Genomic DNA, 24,428 nt, shown 5'->3' on the forward strand with positions numbered 1-24,428 from the left:
TGGCAGTAAAAGTTTAATAATGGTTTTGAGAGCTAGTTCCAACCCAGAGGACAGAGGGGAGAACAAGACAGAAATCTGAGACCCCAGGGAACTGAGATACTTAGCAGCGACCCCAGCGCAGCACTCATCCTTCCAGGAATTCAACGGCTAACCCACCTGGCAAGAAGGATCTTCTGGTTACAAGGAACAATGAACATTCTGGCGTAGGAGTTAGGGTGAAATTACTTATTCGCCGTTTCTAGTGTATTCACCGTGTGTTCAAGCATTATGGTAGGTGCAGAGGGCATGAGAACAAATTATTTATTTATTTATTTGAGAGGGAAAGCGAGATAGCAAGTTAGCACCGAGCAGGAGGGAGGAGGAGAGGGAGAAGCGGACACACCGCTGAGCAGGGAGCCCGACGCGGGGCTCGATCCCAGGACCCCGCGATCATGCCCTGGAGCCGAAGGCAGACGCTTAACCACCTGAGCCACCCAGGGCGCCCCAGAATGAATGATTCATGGCTTTTCCTAAGAGTTAATAGTCTATCTGGGAGAAAGTCCTAAAACATGTCATTCAGACATTTGCATAGGATTATAAAGTTTTTTAAAAAAACATATTCTTAAAAATTAAAAAGTTTTAATTGTGGGAAAGTACACATAACAGAAAATTTACTCTCCTGTTTCGAAGTGCACAGTTCTATAGTGTTAAGTGCTTTCCCCTTGTGTAGGCACCCCGTCCTTCCCTGTAACCGTTCTCATCCCCTTAAATACTAACTGTCTCCCCCACCAGCCCTGCCATCCACCCTTCTACTTTGTCTCTCTGAGTCAGACCACTCTAGGCACCTCATGTGAGTGGAATCATCCAGCATTTGTCTTTCAGGGGCTGGCTTAGTTCATTCAGCACACTGTCCTCCGGGTTCAGCCGTGCAGTAGCAGGTGTCAGAATTCCCTTCCTTTTTAAGCTGACTAGTAGTCCACTGCCTGTGGAGACCACGTTTTCTTCATCCATCTGTCATGGACACTTGGTCCTTCTGCCTTTTGGTTCTTGTGAATAATGCTCCTCTGATCATGGGTGTGCGGTATCTCTTGGAGTCCCTGTTTTCAGTTCTCCCGCGTATATACCCAGACATGAAATCGCTGGGTCATAGGAAAATTCTGTATTTAATTTTTGGGGGCGCTGCCGTACCGTTTTCCATAGCGACCGAATCCCTTTACATTCTCACCACCAGGGAACGAGTGTGCCAGTTTCTCCCTATGCCCGCCATCACTTGTTAGCCTTGGGAGTAGTTTGCAGAGATGAGCAGTTTCACTGAGGGCGAGCCCAGAGAGCAGAGGGCTGCAAGGAGCTAGCGAGCGGAGAGAAGTCTCCAGTAACAGAGCTCTGATGAGACAGGAAGGGACAGCAGGTGCATCCAGCATAGCGCTGAGGACAGGGTGTCCAGATAGAGAAATTGAGCCTCTTAGGACATCACTGGGAGGAAAGGAGAGAAGAAACTGGGTAGGGCTGAGTCTCAGAGTGCTATGTTTTAAATGTACGGAAATGCATTTGGCAAGGAAGAAAGCCAGGCTTTATGACAATGCTTGATTGGATCAGCCAGCTCACTGCTGGATGGGCTCCCTCCGAATTTACTGCAGTATTGAATTTGGCCAGCAGGTGGCAGCTCCGAAGAGTTTGTGTTTTTAAGGCCACTTGGGGGACTTGGAAATTCCAGCAGATGATGCGAAGTGATGGGTAAACCCTCGGTACCGTTATTTTAGTAACTAATGAATAATTTGGGACTTGCTCATTCCACATTTAAAAACAGAAGAAAGGTGTGTACATAGGTTATTTCAGAGGCAGTTCTTTGGGATGATGAAGACAGAACGGGGAAACTAAAGCTGTCTAACTCAGGATAACACTAAAGTGTTTCGGGGGGCTACGCTTTAACCTGTTCAAATAAGGAATATCTGTAGGTCAGTAGTTGTCTTGGTTTGTTTCTCTAAATCAGGAAGAACTGAATGATGCTGTGGGGTTTTCTAGAGTCATCCACGCCATTGCCAATTCGGTAAGTGAACCGGGCTTTTTTTTTTTTTAAGATTTTTATTTATTTATCATTTGACAGAGAGATGGCGAGGGAGGGAACATAAGCATAAGGAGGGAAGTGGGAGAGGGAGAAGCAGGCTCCTCACCATGAGGGAGACTGATGTGGGGCTCGATCCCAGGACCCTGGAATCATGACCCGAGCCAAAGGCAGATGCTTAATGACTGAGCCACCCAGGCACCCCCAGGCTTTTTCTTTTTAACTAGATTCCTGAGCATAACATTTAGGTTGAAACGCTTAAGTCGTCATTGCCAGTTACACATTTGGCCACGTGTAGAATGTTTACCTAGTGTGGAGGGAGACCGTGGTTATAATGTGCTCAGTGACATCATAATTGCCGATAGGATCTGTACCATTTTCCAGAAGGTTTTCTCGTAGGGGCACCTGGCTGGCTCAGCTCGTAGAGCCTGTGACTCTTGATCTGAGGGTTGTGAGTTCGAGCCCCACTTTGGTGGAGAGATTACTTAAAAATAAAAAAATTAAAAAAGGTTTTTTTGTATAAAACGTGGAAAGATTATACTATGATTTCCTTATACAGCTACATGAAACTAACCTTTATTATTCTCAAAACCATTCTCAGGAAGTAGAATAAGCAAGTAAGGAGTATAGTAGGAGATAATGTGGTATCTGACTGAGGGTGTTTTTGTTCCATAATTAGAAGAATCTAGAGGATAAAAATAATTATGTTGAGTTCTTCTGCACAAATGTAACTGAATCTTCTGTGTGGTAGCCTTGATGATATTTGATAAGTTTTAAAAATGTGTTGATCATTTTTGTAAATATGCTAGAGCATTCTGTGATCAGTATGGCAGACATTTTTGCTTGTTCCCTAACCTGTTGGAAAAGAGGCCTCCACATCTTGCGTAGATACACTGGGTCAGGCTGCTGGTGCTTTGTGGATTACACATTCGAGTCAGACAGCTCGCTGGGATGCTCAACCGCCCGGAGGCTAAGACTTTCTGTTCCTAGAGTAGTTGGCCATGGGAGAAGGAATTGTGCCCCCTAGAGAAGGAATCATCTTGTCCCCTGAGTGCTGAGCTTCCTACGTAGGACACTTTGAGGTCGTGGAGGTTCCCTCCGTGTTCCTCCTGTAGCTGTCTCACTGTGATGTGCAGGCTTGTGAGAACAGAAGACCTTGAGGCATGCCATTGTCCCCACTAGGAATGAACAGCAGTTCTAGAGCCCCGTGAGAGAAGACCACGAAGTAACCAGAACAGGATGGAAAGTCGGATGAGTCAGGTCATAAGTGGCTAAGACTCTGGATACCAGAGAAGCAAGGAGGAGTTTCTGGTCACATTTGCTTGTATCATCCACACTCAGCCAGAGATTTCAGGGAAGTGGTTGATTTGACCGAGGCTGGCCCTGAATACAGACCTGTGGGGTGTCCCTTGGCCTTCAGCTCTCTCGTGGCCACTCTGATAGTTGGCTCTGTTGGCCTGGTTCATACCCAGGTGCCTTAGCTGGCTGTGTGCGTCTCCGTGTTGTCAGTCTCCTACAGACCAGTGCACGACACATTGTTGACTGTTGGTGGTTAACATCACAAAGTATACTACCAGGAAAAGTCCCCTTTATCAGTGACTCAGACATTTAAAATTTAGAAGTCACATACCTTATAAACACAGACACAGGGTCTGTAAAGCCAGTGAATACTCAGTACTCACAAATATGTACGTCACACCGCAGTCTTTCCCTGCTTCTCTTAGTAGTAAATCTGTGTTTTCTATAATGTTAAAAAACTTCATTTAGTATGAATTTTACACTCACAGCAGTCGCAGAAACAGTACAGAGTTTCCCTAGGTCCCTCACCTCGCTACCCTTCGGATGCCTCCTGTAACCCTGCGGTTATCAGAACCAGGAGATGAAAGCTGATACCATGTTATGAACCAGACTCTAGGTCTTATTGGAACATCGTCACTTTCCCCACTGAGTTCATGGTTCTTTCCAGGACCCCACGTTGCATTTACTTGTTTCTTTTCCTTAGTCTTCAGCAGTCTTTTGTTGTCTGTTGTAATCTCAGTGCTTTTGTTGTTAAAGATTTTATTTATTTATTGGAGAGAGAGAGAGAGAGAAAGCGAGCGCGCATGGGCCAGAGAGGAACAGAGGGACAGGGACAAGTAGGCTCTGCGCCAAAGCACAGAGACAGATGCGGGCTTGATCCCACTACCTGAGATGGTGACCAGAGCCGAAATCAAGATTCACATGGTGGAGGGAAAAAAAAAAGTCACATGGTGAACCAACTCAGCCACTCAGGCACCCCTATAATCTCAGTGTGTTTAAAGAATCTTGATTGTCACTTTGTCAAAGATCCATCAGTGTAGGTTTGTCCGATCTTTTCTTGTGATTAGATTGGCGGTATACAGTGCTGGCAAGAATGCCACAGAAATGATAGCTCCTGATCTTGGCCTTGATCAGTTGGGGGAGATGCTGTCCGCTGGATTTGTGTTCTGTAACATTCCCTTCGTGGTTAATAAACTGGGGGAGATACTTTGAGACTATGGGAAGCCTGTTTTTTTGGACTCTTGACTGGTAATACAGCAACTTGGTGATTTTGCCCACAGCCGTTATTACTCTGGGGTTTTAATGGCAAGTTTGTATTTCCTCTTTCTTTCTACGCTTGTTCTTGTAATTCTTCTGTAAGGAAGAGCTGTCCCTTCTTTCCTGTTCATTCATTTAAAACAATATTTAGGAGCATGGACTCAGGGGAATTTATTTTATTCTGCAGATTATCGTCTAGCATTTTGTTTCTTTCGTTGCTTAAATTGTACCACCTTTGGCCATGGGAACTTCTTTAGGTTGGCTTCTGTGTTCTTTGGACAAGCCCCTTTTTTATTTTGTTTTTTTGGTGGGGGACCGGGTGGGGGTCAGGGAGGAGCCAGAGGGAGAGGAAGAATCTTAAACACAGAGTCCATGGCCAGCGTGGAGCGCCATGTGGGGCTCGATCTCACCACCCTGAGATCATGACCTGAGCCGAAATCAAGAGTCAGATGCTTAACCGGCTGAGCCACCCAGGCGCCCCGGCCCCCATCCTTTTTTGAGTACCTCCTCATTCTCTGGCATCACAAGATGTTCAGACCACATGGTATTTTCCCTGCCTCAGTTCTAGAATCCACGAGTTCTCCAAGGAGTCCTGGTTCCTTTTATTGGATAATGGTGTTTAGAAGCCCAGATCTGGCACGAGGTACGACTGTGGTGTTTCCACGCCCAAAGGACAGCTTGGCTGTTGGATTTGGAAGATTTCGTGTAGAGCTATTCATTTCTAAGAATTACATTTGGCCCTATGAGTCGAGAAGTTTCCCTCTGATGGTGCCCTGGGACACAGTCAGAAGCTCCGCTGTGACGGCCAGTCACTTTCTGTTAAAAATGGTGTCACCTGGCTGGTTAAAGTGAGGACGACGTTCCATTTTGGTAGTCTAGTTTTTACCACAAAGCAGTGGTTTCTTGAACACATATTGTACTTCAGTTGGTAGAAAAGCAATAAATTGCACTGGAAATGGTATTTAAGAACATGCCCCGTGAATTTTGACATAGATTGAAGGGAACAAGGATTCATTCTGTTTAATAGAATGAGAAATTAATTATTTTTACCTTTCCCTGTTGTCATGAATATGTCTTTTAAAAATAAATGAATTGTTTTAAGGAATATACTTCTAGAGTAGATATTTGGAGCCCATTCACAAATTCTTAACAGCTCAGGGTAACTTAGACTTTTCACTTAGTTTTTGAGCCCTTCAATAAAAATTTTACCCCTTCTGATTCTTGGGGATGATAAGATGAATAAAAAGCAGAGACGATCAATGAAATCAAAGTCATTGGGGTTTTTACTTTGCAGAACGGATTGTGCGCTCTTAAGACTGAAGAGGAATAAAACCAGCCCTAACATTTATTTGCGTTTTTTTTTTTTAAGATTTTATTTATTTATTTGATAGAGATTACAAGTAGTCAAAGAGGCAGGCACAGAGAGAGGAGGAGGCAGGCTCCCCGCTGAGCAGAGAGCCCAACTTGGGGTTCGATCCCAGGACTCTGAGACCATGACCTGAGCTGAAAGCAGAGGCTTAACCCACTGAGCCACCCAGGCACCCCTGCAGGTTTTGGTTGTGTTTTTTTTTTTTTAATATCAAAAGGTAAGTTCAGTACAAAATCCTTATAGATTCTGAGCCCTACATTTCACCCTCAAGCCCTAATAAAATTTTGTGCCAAGAAGTCTTCTGCTTAACCCTGACTTTCTTTAGGGAAAGCTCGTTATTGGACACAACATGCTCTTGGATGTCATGCACACAGTTCATCAGTTCTACTGCCCTCTGCCTGCGGTAAGTGACCTCTGCCTGCCCGCCTGGGTTAAAAATCCACCATTTCTTGCCATTTGCAGCGACTTGACGTGAATGGAACTAGAGCATATTAGGCTAAATGAAAGAAGTCAGTCAAAGACAAATACCATAGGATTTCGCTTACATGTGGAGTTGAAGACAAGAACAACAAATGAGTAAAGGGGGCAAAAAAGGCGAGAGAGAGACAAACCAAGAAACAGACGCTTAATTCCAGAGAACACACTGACGGTTGGGGGTGGTGGGGGGGGGGGGGGGAGGAAGGAGGGAACAGGTGGTGGAACGGAGTGCCCTTGTGACGAGCTCCGGGTGTTGTACTCAAGTGTTGAATCACTGTGTTGTGCATGTGACACTAACACAACACTGTGTTAGCTGGAATTAAAATAAAACTTGAAAAAAGAAAAAATAAAAGAAAAAATCCACAATTCCTTATTACAGAGAAAGCATTCTGTACCGAGTGCTGTTCCCTCGTATGCAGCACATTCCCGGAGAGAGTCTCATGTGCTCAGGGGTACCTTTTTGAAAAGAGGTACTTATCAGCCGTTGTAAGGGATCTTCAGATCTGCCATTGCCAGAGCAGAGTTGGACATTTATTTCGACTTGACGCTAGTATTTTTTTTTTTTTCGGTTAGTGCCGGGCAGGGGTTTCCGGCCACAGGTGTGGGCTTCTAGTGTGCTGCTGCTAACATTAGCCATAATGGGGCCATTGAAGGTGAGCCGTGTTTCAGGTCAACTAAACCAGATCAGGTCCTGCACCATTTGTGGTGACCTCTTGCTAGGTTGCTCCCTTAGAATCTCCGTTAACCGTGGTGGTTTTTTGCTCTTGGAGCCAGGCTGGTTCAGGGCACCAAGGCACACGCCTCTTTGGCTCCTCAGGAAAAGACTTTCTCTTCTTGTCTCTTCCCCTTCTGCTCCCTAACTATGCACCTGGGCTCATCTTGCTTGCCTCCCATCACCATGTCTTCCCTCTCCTTTATTCTCTCTGTTTTCTTTTGCAGGGGAGAGGAGGGGCAGAGAGAATCTTAGACAGGTCCCATGCCCAGTGTGGAGCCTGACATGGGGCTCAGGCTCAAAGCCCTGAGATCATGGCTTGAGCCAAAATGAAGAGTCAGACACGTAACCCACTGAGCCCCCCAGGCGCCCCACTTCACTTTCTTATGAGACATTGTTCCATTGGGATCTTGATGACTTTCTTTGGAAAAGCCCAACAAAGCCCAGCTCGGGCTACAGCGGGTCTCTTGCTCCCCTTGCCCTGTTTCCGCAACCTCAACGTTGTCATTGCTTCTCAGGAAAATGGTATCACGCCCTCTGGGACTCAAAGACTTCCTGGTGCTGAGTCTCGAACATGATGGGTGTGAATGGGCAGATGGAAAGAGCTGATGGTTACTTCAGGTCAACCACTTCTTTTGGCCAATTAGACCAAAGCATAGCAGCTCCTCTCATGATTTTTTGACCTTTAAACCAGGGAAGTGACTGGTTTAACCAAACAGAGCTTGACACATAGTGGGCATTAAATATTGATTTAACAAATGAGTATCTTCTGATTGTGCCAGTTTTTTTTTTTTTTTTAAGATTTTATTTATTTATTTGACAGACAGAGATCACAAGTAGGCAGAGAGGCAGGCAGAGAGAGAGGAGGAAGCAGGCTCCCCACGGAGCAGAGAGCCCAATTCAGGGCTTGATCCCAGGACCCTGGGATCATGATTTGAGCCGAAGGCAGAGGCTTTAACCCACTGAGCCACCCAGGCGCCCCTGATGGTGCCAGTTTTATAATCTGACACATGGTTCTGTTCACATCACTGACCCTGCTCAAAATTCTGAACCTAATCCCATGTTCTTTGCTTTTCTCTACAGCTGATTCTTTTTAGCCTGGCATGGCAAGATTTCTATGATCTGGCCCAACAGCTCTGTATCTTCTAGTCACTTAAAACCCTCCTTACTCCCAGCAAGACTGGCTCATTTGTTCCTGGGACTGCTTTGTGCTTTTGCCTGTCTGTGGCTTTGGTATACCATTTTCTCCTCTCTGAATTGTCTCCAGCTTTCCTCCTCCTTTGCCTGTGTACAGCTTTACCAAGGTCTGGTGCATGCCTCTTTCCCGAAGGTTTCCCTGTCTGCTGCCTTGCCCAGGAGCTGCTTTTTTTCCTTCTCTGAACTCCCACAAAACGGTATAGCTTTTGAGCATATGTGTTTTCTTCATCCTGCCCTTTCTTCTAGGTGATTAGCTCCTCAGACAAGCAGTATAACCTTTTATTTTTTTTAAGATTTTTATTTATTTATTTGACAGACAGAGATCACAAGTAGACAGAGAGGCAGGCAGAGAGAGATGGGGAAGCAGGCTTCCTGTTGAGCAGAGAGCCTGACACAGAGCTGGATCCCAGGACCCTGGGATCATGATTTGAGCCGAAGGCAGAGGCTTTAACCCACTGAGCCACCCAGGCGCCCCCATTCTTGGATTTTTGTTCGACCTCAGCCCTGAAACCACTTGTTCATGTATTGTCTGTCAATTTAACGATAGCCATTGAAAAGCTGGTAAATATTCCAAACTGGTTAAATACGGCCTGTATTTACAGGCTTGGAAAGCTAATTGGAAATGGCAGTTTGCTGTGAAGCATGAATAACGCTGAAGAGAAGCGTAGTTACAAAGGGTCAGGAGTGTGACTACTCAGTCTGCTGTGGCAATTATGTATGGAAATGAGTTCATTCAAAATTAGATCCATCTCATTTCGGCTTTAGACTTCCTGATCAAAATAAACTGGGAAATGAATTGTCTAATTTAAGCACTTGTTACTGGTGTTTCTTTAGCAGTTTTCTGAGTAGTTAAAGCATGCTTTGTACATGTTGGAAAATCGGTGTTTTAATGGCCATTTTAACTAGCATTTCGGAGATGTTCTCAGTGAAGGTATAGCCTAATTTACAGTAGGTCCATTTTCTGTATAAACCATTTTACTTACATAACTCTGCTAGCCTCATTGTTTTGACGGATTCATTTGATAGAACTATTACTGGAAGCTTTCTACATATATTAGAAACTTTGCCCCCTTCCTCTGTTTCAGGCATAACATGCTCAATTTTTTCTGTTATGGTTATGCAAAAGTTTTATGTCAGATCATACGATTCCCCATCGGGACATTGTGACGATTTTCAGAAAGTGATTATTACCTAGGAGCAGATCTGACAGTTGAGCCTAAAGGGCCTGTGTGAGGTATCACAGTTTGAGAAGAGAGCTATGGTGCTTGAAATATTTATGTGTATTTTCAGTATTGTGACTGTATTTGTAAAATCACAGCAAGTCATTGTCTGTGCGTTTTTCTTTTAGGACCTAAATGAATTTAAGGAGATGACAACGTGTGTTTTCCCTAGGTAAGCTTTCTTTGGGGATTCATTATCCTTCACTCAAAAGAGTTCTCCTGCTGTAGAAGATACAAACAGGTAATAAATAGTGATAATAGTAATTACCTGAAGATGATTACAATCCAGCTGCTAATAGCTAGTTAATGGTTTCTAGGGCCAACTGTGACTGCTTGCTTTTATAGCTCACAATCAATTTTATTGCATTAAAAACCAGAATTTGAACTGAGAGCACCCGGCTTTTTCCTCCCCCCACACCCAGATCTCTGAAGAGTGCGTGCAGTCCTCCTGAGTGGGCTCTTGTCCCTCTTGTCTGCCAGATGGGCCCTGTCCCACTCACGTGACCAGTTGACAGTGTCCTGTGGCCAGTCGAGAACTGCCCGGCTGGCGACTTTTCCCCTCATCTCTAAGTTGGTACCTTAACCTGATAGTGGCTCCCATGGTTAAGGTGTCAGGGTATTTCTGCTCTGTCGCATGTCTGGTGAGTCACGTGTCAGCCACGTGGGGCCTCCAGAGTTAGGATCTGTGTTTGAGGACCCATCTGAAGACGGGGAGGTGTGGCCACAGAGCTGTTGCTCTTACGTCTGGCCTAATTCGGCCCTGTTATCTCTCCTGTTCACAGTCATGTCAAAGGCAAGAGTTTTCATACTAGTATCTGTCTCCATTTTTTTTTCATTATTCCAATCTCTGAAACAGAATTCTAAGAAATAACAATAGCGTGAAACTACCAAATGTAGATTTGAGCTTCCAAGAGTTTATCTTGTGCAAATCTGGGTAGTATAGTAGCTAGGAACTTGGGGAACTAGACCTACGCAGTATTTGAACTGTGGAAAAACTTCCAAAGATCTTCGCCTTCCCCTTGGAATCAATGTAGCCCGGGGTACAAGCAGTTCTAGAACTTGTGCTCTGAGCACGATAGAGCCTCTCGATGAAGAGGGTTGTGAGGACTGAGCCTATCTGACGTAGCAGTGGCCTTAGTGCTGGGTGACAGTGGCTCACATGCTTAGTTCTCTTGTCAGCTTTTAGGACCAGAGGCTGTCTCTTCATTTGAGTAAAAAATAATATTCTGGACACTGTTGTGTATTGTGTTTTCCTTATTAACATTTCTTTTGTTTCCAGACTCTTGGATACAAAATTGATGGCCAGCACACAACCTTTTAAGGTAATTCTTTAAATTGGAGCTCTCAGTGATAATCTGTTTTGAATTGTTCTGAATTGGTACTAGGAGCTTGGAATTCTGGTCTAATTGAAATGTTATTTTCAAATACGTCCAAAAAAGAAAAAAAAATGAGGAAAAGAGTAGAGATAAATATATAGAAATATGATTAGTGCTTGTCTTTGGGTGTTGGAATTACTTTTTTTCTCCTCTATACTGTGTTTGAATGTAAACATTTTTAATATTAAAATATATAATGTATTTTGGGGGGGTTGGAGTGGGGTACCTTGCTAGGTCAGTCGGTAGAGCATGTGACTCTTGATCTCCGGGTCAGGAGTTCAAGCCTCATGCTGGGCACAGATCTTACTTAAAAAAAAAAAAAAAAAGAAAGAAAGAAAAAGAAAAAACAATACACACACACGTGTATTTCTGTATACATATATATAAAATGCATTTCTGAATAGGTTACACGTGTACACACTTCATTTTCTTGATTTTATATATTTTGGTTTTTATTTTCTTGATTTATATATTTATTTTCTTGATTTTTGGTTATATTTTCTAATCAGGAAAACTCAGGTAAAAGTGAAATCATTTGCTATTTTGTGAAGTGACTTCACCTCACTGAGTGAACTGAGTGCCAGAACAGCACACCTTTCTGGTCCAAGTCCTGTAGGTAGTTGACACCTCTCCCAAAGACCTATGCTATGGTGATACTTCCTGCACGTCGAACCTGACCCTTGCTGTCTCTCTCACGCTGACCAAACCATGACTCTTGTATTTCTTTAAAGAACGCAAAGGAACAAAGCTAGATATACTTTTTTTTTTCCCCCCCGGTCCTGACATTCAGTGAATCTCTCCTGTATGTTATGCTGAGATGATTAAAGCTCATAATTCTCTGCTTCCTGGTTTGCAGGATATCATTAACAACACATCTCTCGCAGAATTGGAAAAGCGGTTAAAAGAGACACCTTTCAACCCTCCTAAAGTTGGTAAGAAAATAAAGTGATCCCGATAGTGCCCCCAGGGCTTGTGATCAGGGGTATCATAGAAGAAAGGGTGAACCTGTTCTAGACATATGCACAGCTACAGATTTTGGCGGAGTTAACTTGCTCATGCCCTGTATTGAATTACTGCTTTCTGAATAGAGATGGTCTCATAATCTTTTTTTTTTTTAAAGATTTTATTTATTTATCTGATAGACAGAGATCACAAGTAGGCAGAGAGACAAGCAGAGGGAGAGAGGAGGAAGCAGCCCCCTACCACCGACCCCGCCAAGCAGGGAGCCCGATGCAGGCCGATCCCAGTACCCTGGGATCATGACCTGAGCTGAAGGCAGAGGCTTTAACCCACTGAGCCACCCAGGCGCCCCTGGTCTCGTAATCTTATGTATGTTTTATGTTTATAGATTTGGGTGGGGTAGCCCATTCATTGAGAAGTTTAGCAATTAAAGCTTCAGGGCTTTAATTTCCTAATGCTTGGAATTCTCCCAAAATTTGATGTCTTTCTTTTCTGTAGTGCATTGTTTAAGTGGAGACAAAGAATCGGTGATTAATTGCCAGAGGTTGAGAATACACTTTTGTCTCAGAAAAGCCCAAGACCTGGGTTTCCGGATGAGGAAGGAGAGTCTCCAGCCTTGCCTCCCATCAGAGGTGGCTTAGCTGTGGGACAGCATCAGTGAGGAGAAGCAGAGTAGGGAGAATGTTTCTTGGGGCAGAGATGTGTTACCATGTCCTGGTCCCTGGGCCCCTGGGTCCCAGGTGTTCAGTGAACCTGCCACGTGTCTCTTCCTTGGTTCCTATACGCTTCATTTTGCTGCTGACGCTGTAATTAGCATTCCATTAGCTGCAGCCTGCAGACTTCTGAAGACATTGATAATTGGACTGATGGTTTGGAAATTGACAATGGAAGGTACTAAAGCAGCCAAGATTACAGCTATTTGCTTGCCTTTCTGGGTAATAGTCCAAAAAAGGAATTAAGAAAAGGAGTGAGGGTGAGGGAAGAAAGCCTAGACCTTCTCTGTAACGGTATGATGGAAATAATTGATTTTGGAAATAGTGTTTCAGCTGGTGGCGGAGTAGAGGATATTACTTTCTTGGCTATCATGTTAAAAGACTTTTTTAAAGCTTGGAGTCTAATATTTAATATGGGGTTAACAAATTCTTGCCTAAAGAGCCTTATAGTCACATAAGAATAGTTAGTCTTTTTATTCTTAATTCCCATTCATGCTTTTGGTTCTGTTATAGTGTTTTTGATATTCATTTCCAGAACGGTTCTAGGAAATATTTATGAGTTACAGTTTTTTTTGTTTTTGAGATTTATTTATTTATTTTAGAGAGCACGAGCAGGAGGGGTAGAGGGAGAGAAAGAGAATCTCAAGCAGACCTTGCAGTGAGCGCAGAGCTGGAGGCCAGGCTCGAGCTCATGACTCTGCGATCATGACCTAAGCCGAAACCAAGCACCCCTAGGAGTTACCGTTTTATCCCATTCTTTCCATGTAATAGTCTGGTACCTGGCAGTGTGTGTCAGTGTGATGTAAGAATCCTGTTGTAAAATGCTCTCTCCTGTGAAGTGGCCCCATGTTCCATGGGCAGCGTGACAGTAAGTTCTGATCTATCTTTGGAGTTCGTTGTGCCTCCATCTTTAGATCCAATAGCTCGGAAAGAGCAGAGGGCAATGTTGAATTGAGCTGCCAATATTGAAGGGCCTTTTGCCTTTTGGAAGGGAGGTCTGGGTCTTGATGGTTACCAGTGACTGAGCATGGACCACGTGCCCAGCACCATGTGAGAGCGTTCCTGGCGTCAGATCATTTGATCCTCCTAAAAGCTCCATGGCAGGGGGATTGGTTTTTCTCTCCATTCTGCCAAAGTGGAGGCCCAGAGGAGAAGTGACTTGCCCAGGATCACGTAGCAGGTAAATGGTGGAACACAGATTCAGACTCAGTGGGACGTACAACTCCATGCTGTCATTAGTCATGACTGAAATACTTGTTATGTCCCCGTGTCCTCAGGGAAGAAGCTCCTTGGGACTTCAGAAAGCGGTCAGAAGAGGGGTCATCTGTCATAGGGCAAGTTATGCATGATCGTAAATAGTGCCCACCACTGTGCTGACAGGAGGCCTGTGGCTGGGTCTTTGATGATGTCACTGAGCCATTTCTTTAGTCTAGACCCAAGCCCTCATTTTCAGTGACCCTTTTATCTCACACTGCAAGGTCTTGTGCAGAGAGAATAAAGAAGGAGGTAGCCTTTTCCTGCTTGTCGAGGATTCTTCTGCGGCACATACCAATGCCATCTGGACTGGGTAGGGTGGTGTACCTGCCTGTCTTCACGATTTGTGATATCCTTAGGAAAACTCTTTTTTCTTTCTCCTCTTTAGAAAGTGCGGAAGGTTTTCCAAGTTACGACACAGCTACGGAGCAGCTCCACGAGGCCGGCTATGATGCTTATATCACAGGGCTGTGCTTCATCTCCATGGCGAACTACCTAGGTACCCGCCGTACCTGTTTCCACCAAACACACCGTGGGCTGGGGTGGATCTTGCCTGTCTTCCATTTCCCTGGGGTCCGCTCACCCATATAGAAGTGGGAGGGCTGGAGGTCAGCTTTGGAGGGGCCTGGGGTGGGGCATGGAGAGGGCACAGGAGGCCCCATTGACTCTTACCTGGTGTGGCATCCAGCCCTTACTGAGTGCCTCTAACCCTTCTGAACCGCGCTGTTGATTACATAGTTCGTTGTCTGAACTTTCAGGCTTTGTCTCCTTGACTCTATGTAATACTCTGCTTCTTTTCTTCATTAGGTTCTTTTCTTAGCCCTCCAAAAATTCATGTGTCTGCCAGATCAAAACTCATTGAACCTTTTTTTAACAAGTAAGTAATCAGGGCCCCAGTGCCCATGTTCTCACTGTTTAAGAGCCCAGTATCTGGGATGTCAGGTAAGGATGATGCAGTGCATTTTTAGATAAAGTGGTTCTCATCTCAAGTGACTCAGATGTTTTTCGAAAACAGAAATTGACCTTCTGGGAAATAATTTATTAAATATATTGCCTAAAAAAGAAATACAGAAAAGAAAAGAATGCCAAAGTTAGTGTATCTTTTCCAAGACAAAGAACTGGTAGTTTTGGCATTTAAATTACCTGCAAGAGAGACTGTGTGAGTGTGCATGTGCGTGTGTGTGTGTATGTACTAGTTGGACCGAACACTGCTAACATATTTTACACATGAGGTTATTATTTATACTTGCGTTATTATCTCATTAAATAATACTCTTTTTAAGAAGATGTTGGCTACACAAATGGCTTTTAAGATAATCTATGGAGAAGTTTTGATTGTCCTTTTATCCCAAGCTTTCATCTGAATGGATCCGGTGAAGTAAAAGCTTGCTTATGTACTCATCGTTGCAAGAAGTCTGTGTGATTTAGGGAGATGTCTAAGTTCAGAGCATTTTCAAAGACTCTCAAGATGATTACTTCAAAGTGTGGTTTGTGCTTTCTTGGCACGGTTGAGACGAAAGTTATAGATGTGATCCTCAAGCTGGCCACAGTTGGGCTCTGTGCCAGAGCCCTAAACCTTCTTTACCCCAGCTCTTTTAACAGGATTGGTTCTAGGAGATTCTGGGGGAGCCAGACAGAACAAGGCAGCCCACATGGGTCATTACTGCTGGGAGAAAGAACCGTTTCAGCGTTGGCCTGGTTACATCATTTCCTTACATTATATGCAGCACTTTACAATCCTATCAGTGCATTACTGGGTAAGAACACTGTCTCCTTTGGATGTCTATGTAAATACCAGTATCACAGTGCTTGTACTTAGGTGACATGCTGCAGAGACAGATGTTAATTCCAAACATCTGGATTCCTACAGGTTTGGAATTTGTATAGTCTGAGTTAGTAAGTTTTATCACACTTTGGCTTCTTCTTTTTTTTTTTTTAATCTTTGTTCTTTTCTGTTGAAGTTCAGAGCTAAATGTGTTTGACCTTCAAAACATCTTTCAGAGAGAAACAGAAAACAATGTAGTATATATTGAAAATACAGTTGAATTTTTTATTAAGTTTTTTAAAATTCCATATAGTTAACATACAGCGTCCTATTACAAGTGCACAAAATAGTAATGCAACGATTCTATACATTAGAGTATACATATAGAATACATTATAGCATAATGTATTCTATACATTATCATGATAAGGAAATAAATTTGAATTTTTTTTTGGCATGGAAAATTAATTTTACTGATTTTATTTTTTTTTAAGATTTTATTTATTTATTTGACAGACAGAGATCACAAGTAGGCAGAGAGGCAGGCAGAGAGAGAGGAGGAGGCAGGCTCCCTGCTGAGCAGAGAGCCTGATGAGGGGCTCGATCCCAGGATCTTGGGATCATGACCTGAGCTGAAGGCAGAGACTTTAACCCACTGAGCCACCTAGGCTCCCCGGAAAATTAATTTTAGAAGCTAACAGTTGAATCCTTGCTGTCTGCCCATTTCCTTATGGGTAAAACAGGATTTTCTTAGCTTTTCACTTTTATTTTGGGGAGACTTTTTTTTTTTTTTTAAGATTTTTATTTATTTATTTGACAGAGAGAAATCACAAGTAGATGGAGAGGCAGGCAGAGAGAGAGAGGGAGGGAAGCAGGCTCCCTGCCGAGCAGAGAGCCCGATGCGGGACTCGATCCCAGGACCCTGAGATCATGACCTGAGCCAAAGGCAGCGGCTTAACCCACTGAGCCACCCAGGCGCCCCTATTTTGGGGAGACTGTTTATCTTTGTAAATCTCTGGAAGGGCAGCTTATGTCACAGACCATGGAATGTGCAGGTGACCCTAAATTTTGTTTGGATCATGGCCACTCCTTGCATTTTTATGTTCAGGATGCTAAGTCCATTGCACAGCAGTATTTTTCAGCTGGGACAAGCTTACTCATTTTTAAATATTTATTTTTTATTTTTTTAATTTTTAGCTAGGCTCCACATATAACATGGGGCTTGAACTTGTGATGCTGAGATTAAGAGTCATGTGTTTTTTCTATGGAGCCACCCATGCGCCCCTTATTTTTAAATACTTAAAACAGCAAGCCTGCTTCTCCACTGAAATCAAGTCCTTATAAAATAAGGTGATGGATACAATTTGGGTTAGATAATAGGATGCACTTTAGTTTGTCATTAACCTGGGTGACCAACATGAAGAGCAATCAAAATTAGCTTTAATTAAGAAGCTTAGGGGCACCTGGGTGGCTCAGTGGGTTAAACCTCTACCTTTGGCTCGGGTCTTGATCCCAGGGTCCTGGGATCGAGCCCCACATCTGGCTATCTGCTCAGCAGGGAACTTGCTTCCCCCTCTCTCTCTGCCTACTTGTGATCTCTCTCTCTCTCTGTCAGATAAATAAATAAAATCTTAAAAAAAAAAAAAGAAGCTTAAGAAAGACTTTATGTATTAATAGACCAGTATATTATTGCTAATAATGTTTAAGACCATTCAAAAGAACTAGACGGTAAACATGTAGTTTCATTTTGGGTTGGGAATATTCATTCATGGTTTGGTTTTTTTTTTTTTTCCCCTGAAACCTAGATGCATACCAAATATAGTTGAAGATTCAGGAATCCTGTGATTTCGCCCTGAAAATTCTTGAGTTTTTGCTCCATTTTTTCTTCCATCTGTAAAGGAAGAATATTTTCTTCGTCTCTGAAGGAAGAAAGTCCAGCAGGATTTGAAATGCAAAATATTTTAATTCTATATTGGAATAGCTTGGTCAAGTACAATTGTTCCTTCTTTTTTCTTTGAAAAATAATTGATATGCAGCATCGTATTAGTTTCAGGTATACAACATAGGGATTTGACGTAAAAAACATTATGAAATGCGGTCATCCCTTCTCAGCCCATTTAGGAAGTGGGAAAAGCACTTGCTCCTTTCGACATCTCTTTCTGTGTTAATACTGACCTCATTTAACTTCCATGAAGGTTTGATGTATGACCTTAACCTTGACTTTGTCATTTTTTTTTTTTCAAGATTACCCTTGTAGAGAAACATTCAGAAAGGGCCATCCACATTATCTCAAGTGGTTGATTTTTAGAAAAGTCTGTAAATTTCTCTGAGAGTTTGTTTGGCACCAGGCTTTTCTCAGAAAGAGCTGAACCAAAGATGCATAGCCCTAACATAAATTTGGGTGGAAATCAAACTGCCTACATATGCAAATAACTTCTTGTTCCTCTCTCACCAGATTTATGTTTAGAAAGTAAACCTTGAGGGGGAAGTTAAAACCCCACCTCTTTCTGCATTGTTCTGAATTGGCATTTGGCTGCCTTAATGATGCCTTTTTGGGGAAGTTTTATTGAGAGATCCCTGAGACAGCTGGCTGTTGAGTGATCTGCAAAGACCGCATGGAGTAGAAGGTGCTTTCTGAGCCATACTTGCCTAGAAGCTTGTCCTGGGAGGATTTCTCATGCTGCCATTTTTCCGCATGCTGCCTGGGTGCTTCCTGCATTTCTCCTCCCTTTGTTGGAATCAGAAGGAAAGTCGTAAGGAAGCCGAGCCATGGAGATCCTGATCAGACCCCTGCCAGTGACTGTCTGTGTGCAGTGTGCCCTTCGTTTGTGTTGTAGGCAGTTTGGGCAGGAAGTGATTTGCCTTCTCTTGTAACCTTGGTCAGTGTTGATCAATGCATGGAAAACCAGACTTAAGAGAAGATCCTTCAGTCAAATCCTGTTAGGCTGGGAAGGGCTAAAAATACTCCGCTTTCACTTTTTTTCATACCACAGAAAAGCACAGAATCAGGCTTTTACCTTATGTTTTATTAATAGTCATCTGTGTTGGCAAGACGCGTTGAACTCTCTTGTAGATAACCTTTTCTGAAGGTTTTTGGGAAGGTTATTTTCTGTTTACCTCACTTCTTAGAAAGAGGAAGGAAAAGAGCAAGTCTCTTACTTTGGCTAATCTCTGTAAGTAAGGGAATGAAAAAGGAAGAATTGTCTGCTGTTCACCCTAGATGATGGCGGTCTTGGTTTTGGCACAAGTGTCCTGTATAGGAACAGGATTCCTGTAGGAATCTAGGCCTTCTTGTCTCTGCAACGGAGATGAGGAGACAAGCCATCAAAAGGAGTGATACACTCTTGGACAAATGGTTTCGTCCTTTATAAAATGGAGATTAAATTATTCACCTCCCTTAGAAATTGCAGATCTCACATGAGATGCCAAAGGACATCGCCCAGTATTTATTACTTCCCTTTCTTGAAATGGAAGAGAATTTAACATGCCAACAGGTTCGAAAAGTCGATGTGGTAGTGGAATGTATTTCTGTGTTTCTAGTTTCATGATCAAGAAGAAAATTTGTTACCATGTGGGTATAAAATTGGAGCCCGTGTTAAGTGTTCACTTTTGCCTGTACCCACCTCTTAGTGTTTGCTGATGAGAAATCAGGTGCTGATGGAGCGTGTTCCCTTGGGACGTAAGGGACCCAGCTGGCCTTGCTTTGGAGCGTCTGTCGAGGTTGTGACATTCAGATGAGTACAGCAATTTACAGAAGGTTGTGTAGGAACAGGTAACCATGATCAGTGTAGAGGCAGAGGGATCATTTTGACACCTGAAATTAAAGCACCATGTTTTTTTCCTTTTCCTCCACGGAAAGCCATCACATGCTGGTAGCAAGTTGTTCTCCTTTACAGTAATATATGCCTGTGGGTCCTATTTGACATCAGAGAAATTTCAGACTGAAAGATTATAGGTAAGCAGAATACCTCCTTTCTTCCCGGCCCTTGTGGTGATAATGGGAAGAGCAAAGCTCATTTGCTCCCTTGACAGGCAGCCGCCATTCATGCGGAGTGGCGTGGAGTGCCAGGTCGCCAGCGAGTTGTCCCAGAACTCTGGAAGTGCAGACCCTGCTTATCTTCTATCCTGCTGGTCCTTCCCTTATACAGAAGGTGCTGGAATAACAGGAGGATGAGGCTAATCTGTTCTGATTCCCAGTGTTTTGCTGTCGGCTTTTAGCATCCTGGGTGAGGGTCAAATGTGTTTTTACGGACCATTCAGGTTGGGTATAAAGTCCTCTGCGTTATTACAGTGATTTTCCCCACTGTGAGACCTGCGACACCCCCGCGTAAGCAAGAGTTACAACACAGTTTATGCCATTGGGGAGGCGCGGCGGGGGATGTCACAGAAGTCAGTGGAACTGGTTCTGTTTGCATGTAAAATTTTTAGATCACTTGATTAGCTTCTCCAGTAGAATTGCTGCACTCTGGGCTGTCGTGTAGTGTAGCGTAGTTGTGGTCTCTGCAGTCAGGCATCTGGCTTTGAATCCCAGCCCCACTTCTTACATCTGTGCGATCTCGGGCAAGTTCCTTACCCTCTCTGTATCTCACATTCCTTGTCTGTAAATGGAGATCGTTCATACCCATTTGATAGGGGTGTAGTGAGGGTAAGAGGCGAGCGTGTATGTAAAATGCCTGGCACATGGTGGCTCTTGGTCAGCCCGCTGCTGCAGTCACTGCCGTGGGGACGTTTCTGCTTGGACACTGTGTGTCTCTGACCAGATGCAGGGAGCACATGGAGGCCTGTTCTGCTTTCATAGAAGACGCCCTATAATCATACCTTTTTTTTTTTTTAAGATTTTATTCATCCATTTACTTTTAGGGGCAGGGAAGGAGGGGCAAAGGGAGAGGGGGAGAGAATCCCAAGCAAACTCTGTGCGGAGCTGACATTGGGGCTCGATCTCATGACCCTGAGTGCATGACCTGAGCTGAAACCAAGAGTCTGACACACTAAACTGACTGAGCCACCCAGGCATCCCTCATTATACCTTTTGTACCGCACACACCCTGAAGGTGGGACCTCGCATTCAATCAGGGGCCTTGATCCGAAAAGGGAAGGGGAGAAGGAAAGGCCCCGTGTAACTCAGTGGTGTCCAGGGAGAAGGTTTGCATGGGTTTTCTCCACTTGCTGGTTTTGCCCTTGGAGGCATGTGGTCGATTCTCAGTGTTTGTGCCATTGTAGCACTTCGAGGTGTAAATTTTTACTGACAGGAGAGGAAAGAAATGGCATTTACTTTGTAACCTGTGGGAAGCTGTTTATTTTTATTTTTTTAACCACTTTATGAGGATATAAATTCACATACCAAATCACGCAGTTAAAATGTACAGTTCAACAGTTTTTGGTGTATGGAGTTATTACTTTAGAAAAAATTATCATAAAACATGTGTAGCCTGCAATTTGCCATTTTAAACATTTATTTATTTATTTATTTATTTTTAAAAGCTTTTATTTATTTCACACAGAGAGAGATCACAAGTAAGCAGAGAGGCAGGCAGAGAGAGAGGGGAAAGCAGGCTCCCCGCCGAGCAGAGAGCCCGATGTGGGACTCGATCCCAGGACCCTGAGATCATGACCCAAGCCAAAGGCAGAGGCTTAACCCACTGAGCCACCCAGATGCCCCTTAAACATTTTTTTTTTTTTTTAAAGATTTGCTTATTTATTTGAGAGGGAGAGAGTACATGGAGGGCGGCAGGGGGAGGGAGAGAGAGAATCTTAAGCAGGCTCCTTGCCCAATGTAGAGCCCTACACAGGACTTGATCTCATGACCCTGAGATCATGACCTAAGCCAAAATCAAGAGTCAGATACTTAACCAACTGAGCCACCCAGGTGCCCCTTAAACATTTTTAAGTCTGCGATTCAGTGGCGCTACTGACATTCACAATATTTCTGCCAACATCATCATTCTGTTCTCAGAACTTCTTGCTCACTCCGGGCAGCAGTCCTGTAACCATGAAGCACGAAGTCTTTGCTCCTGCCTCCCCTCAGCTCCTGGGAACCTCTGATCTACTTTCCAGCCTCTCTGCATTTGTCCTTCTGTGAACTGTTCCCTTTTGAGCAACTCACTGCTTCCAGGAGATCTCAGTCTGTGAGAATGACTGATACTTTGCAAATACGCAGAGCATTTTTCTTCTCTGTTTATTCACCATCTGAGGTTTAGATTGCTTCTTAGGCACGGAAGCCTCGTAATGTGTGCATGTGAGTCCATGCCTGGACCTCGGCCGGGGTTTGCTTGTTTACAGGGCTGCAGAAGCGTGCTGGATAGAGCAGAGGCTGCGGGCTGGGCCGTCGAGCCCCTCGGTGGGACCATCATCCTTTCTGAAGCTGGGTTGCCCCATCTATGAAAGGAAGAGCATAAATGGCCCCCTGGGAGGCTTGACCTCAGCTTGGAGAGAAGCATCGAGAAGGCCCCCAGCACAGAGTGTGGCCTGATGGGCAGCGGAGTTGCTGCTATAGCTTTCCCCACAGTGAACTTCCAAGAAAGTAACGTAATTCTCGTTTTTCCGGGCACTGGGGGTAGTGGTAGAGTTGCAGAGCGGACCTTGTGTACTTAGCTGGATTTTCTTGGGTGGCAGTCTCTGTGCTGTGAGCAGGAAAGAGGCAGACATGCAGGATGGCACTAAAATCCTTTGTATAGAGAAACAGCATCCTGGAATCCTCTTAAGAAAACTCTGCCTGTTTTTGTATCTTAATGAAAGAGGTCTTGCCGCAAGGTTTGGTCATGAATGGGAAGAACAGACTCTCTGCCCGAGTGTGGGTCACGCTCACGTGTCTTGAGCCTTAGATGCTGGAAAAGCAGTGAAGGGAAGGGCATGGTCTCCTCCATTCATGTGCCATCGGGAGCAGCTGTGCTGTGTGTATGCCTCTGGCCACAGGAGCCCCTGGGGATCCCAGAACCGAGGGCTCAGGGAGGCAGGATGCAGGCAGACAGTAGTGGTGGTGGTGACTGTGGGACCCTCCATGGCCGACCGGCTGGCTTGGCCAACAGCGTGGTAGTGTTACCCTTTAATTCTGCATTTGCATCTGTGGTTTTTGGATGAAGGGGTAACGCCCTTTGCCCTTGCGCTTCTGCCCCAAATGGATTTTGTGCCAGGGCTAGGGAGCATCGTCTGCCACTCATTCTGCCCCAGTTAGAAGTGGACTGTGGTGCTCTTACGGACGTTATTTTTCAATCATAGCCAAGAAGTATGCCTCTTACAAAATGTAGAGTCCATTTTCAGCCTTCTCGGGATTGTGCAAATCTTGGAGTTCAGGGCCATGGGGAGTAAAATCACAGCATTGCGAATGCTTAGAGCAGCCTCCCACTTTCCAGAAGGTTTCTCCACAGTGTGCAGAATGTATTTTGCCCCAGTGCACAGGAGGTATTTCATCCTCACATACCCAAACCAGAGCCCTTTATCTTAGCCCAAGTCATGTTCGCTTCACTTTAGGTTCCCCAAGTTACTAGGATAGAAGGACTCTCCAAGAATCGACTTGGTTTGGTTACCCTGAAAGTTCTGTAATACACTGGTTCTCAGAAAGGCAAAAGACAGATGAGTCCAGGGCCCAATGAATGATGCTCAGGCCTTCCGTCTGGCTTCTTAAGACTGGGATCCTGACTTCTTTGGGTAGAGGGTGCTGGCCTCAAGTTGGTATTGCTCGTCTGATTTCTTCCTTGTGGTCCGGATTGCCAGACTTGTATCAGGTGAACCGTGTCTGTGGCTTTTTCAGAAGGCTTCTTTTTATTTTATTTATTTAAAAAGATTTTATTTGTTTTATTTGACAGAGATCACAAGTAGGCAGAGAAGCAGGCAGAGAGAGAGGAGGAGGAAGCAGACTCTCTGCTGAACAGAGAGCCCGATGCGGGGCCCCATGCCAGGACCCCGAGATCATGTCCTGAGCTGAAGGTAGAGGCTTTAACCCACTGAGCCACCCAGGCTCCCCAGAAGCCTTCTTTTTAAAGAAATCTCTAAGGGCACAGACGACGGACCCATCTTGCCAGCTTGTTAGTCCCGGGGGCTATCGGCTGTTAGTGGTAAAGTCTGCGTTCTTAGGTATTCCTCACCTTGCTTTGGCTCTGGCTGGGAAAAACCAGGCAATAGTTATTTCCGAGACCATTTAACATTTCATTCATACGATTTAAGCGTCCCCAGCATATGGTGATACTGAAAATCTGATACTAGCCGTAGTACCAGTTAGGTAGCACCGCACGCCAGAAGCTTCGCTACTGAAAACTTTCCACTCTTCAGTGAGTTACCTACGTCATTTCCTTGCATGTACTATGATTGCTGCCAGCAACCCTCAGAGATAAATAATAATGTCCCCATTTGCAGATCTTATCTTTTTTTTTTTTTAAGATTTTCTTTATTTATTTGACAGAGAGAACACAAGTAGGTAGAGAGGCAGGCAGGGGTGGGGTGGGATGGAGAAGCAGGCTCCCTGCTGAGCAGAGAGCCGGATGTGGGGCTCGATCCCAGGATCACTGAGATCATGACCTGTGCCGAAGGCAGAGGCTCAAACTACTGAGCCAGTCAGGCACCCCTTGCAGATCTTATTTTTAAGTGATCTCTACACCCGACGTGGGGATTGAACTCATAATCCTGAGATGAAGAGTTATGCCCTCTACCAAGTGGGTGCCCCAATAATGTCCCCATTTAAAATCTAAGACTGTTTGCCAGGGGTCTCAGAAATGGCAGAATCAGGGATAAGCCAGGTCAGTCCTCGACTGGGAGTGGTTTCTCCCCCCTCCCTCCAGCACAGAGTTTCTATAGA

The 24,428-nt window shown here is 44.4% G+C and overlaps 1 protein-coding gene across 2 annotated transcripts in view; it reads left to right on the forward strand.

Moving 5' to 3' along the window:
• The window catches only part of PARN (poly(A)-specific ribonuclease), a 156,941-nt gene that overhangs the window by 20,535 nt on the left and 111,978 nt on the right, over positions 1 to 24,428 (forward strand). For both annotated transcript variants that reach the window (XM_059415283.1, XM_059415284.1), the window contains exons 12-18: positions 1,970 to 2,026; positions 6,292 to 6,369; positions 9,701 to 9,744; positions 10,852 to 10,894; positions 11,805 to 11,880; positions 14,264 to 14,374; positions 14,683 to 14,752. In XM_059415283.1, coding sequence (XP_059271266.1) covers positions 1,970 to 2,026; positions 6,292 to 6,369; positions 9,701 to 9,744; positions 10,852 to 10,894; positions 11,805 to 11,880; positions 14,264 to 14,374; positions 14,683 to 14,752 — 479 coding nt within the window. The remainder of the gene's footprint in view (positions 1 to 1,969; positions 2,027 to 6,291; positions 6,370 to 9,700; positions 9,745 to 10,851; positions 10,895 to 11,804; positions 11,881 to 14,263; positions 14,375 to 14,682; positions 14,753 to 24,428) is intronic.

Source organism: Mustela nigripes, chromosome 11, assembly GCF_022355385.1.
Source record: "Mustela nigripes isolate SB6536 chromosome 11, MUSNIG.SB6536, whole genome shotgun sequence".
Classification (NCBI taxonomy): Eukaryota; Metazoa; Chordata; class Mammalia; order Carnivora; family Mustelidae; genus Mustela; species Mustela nigripes.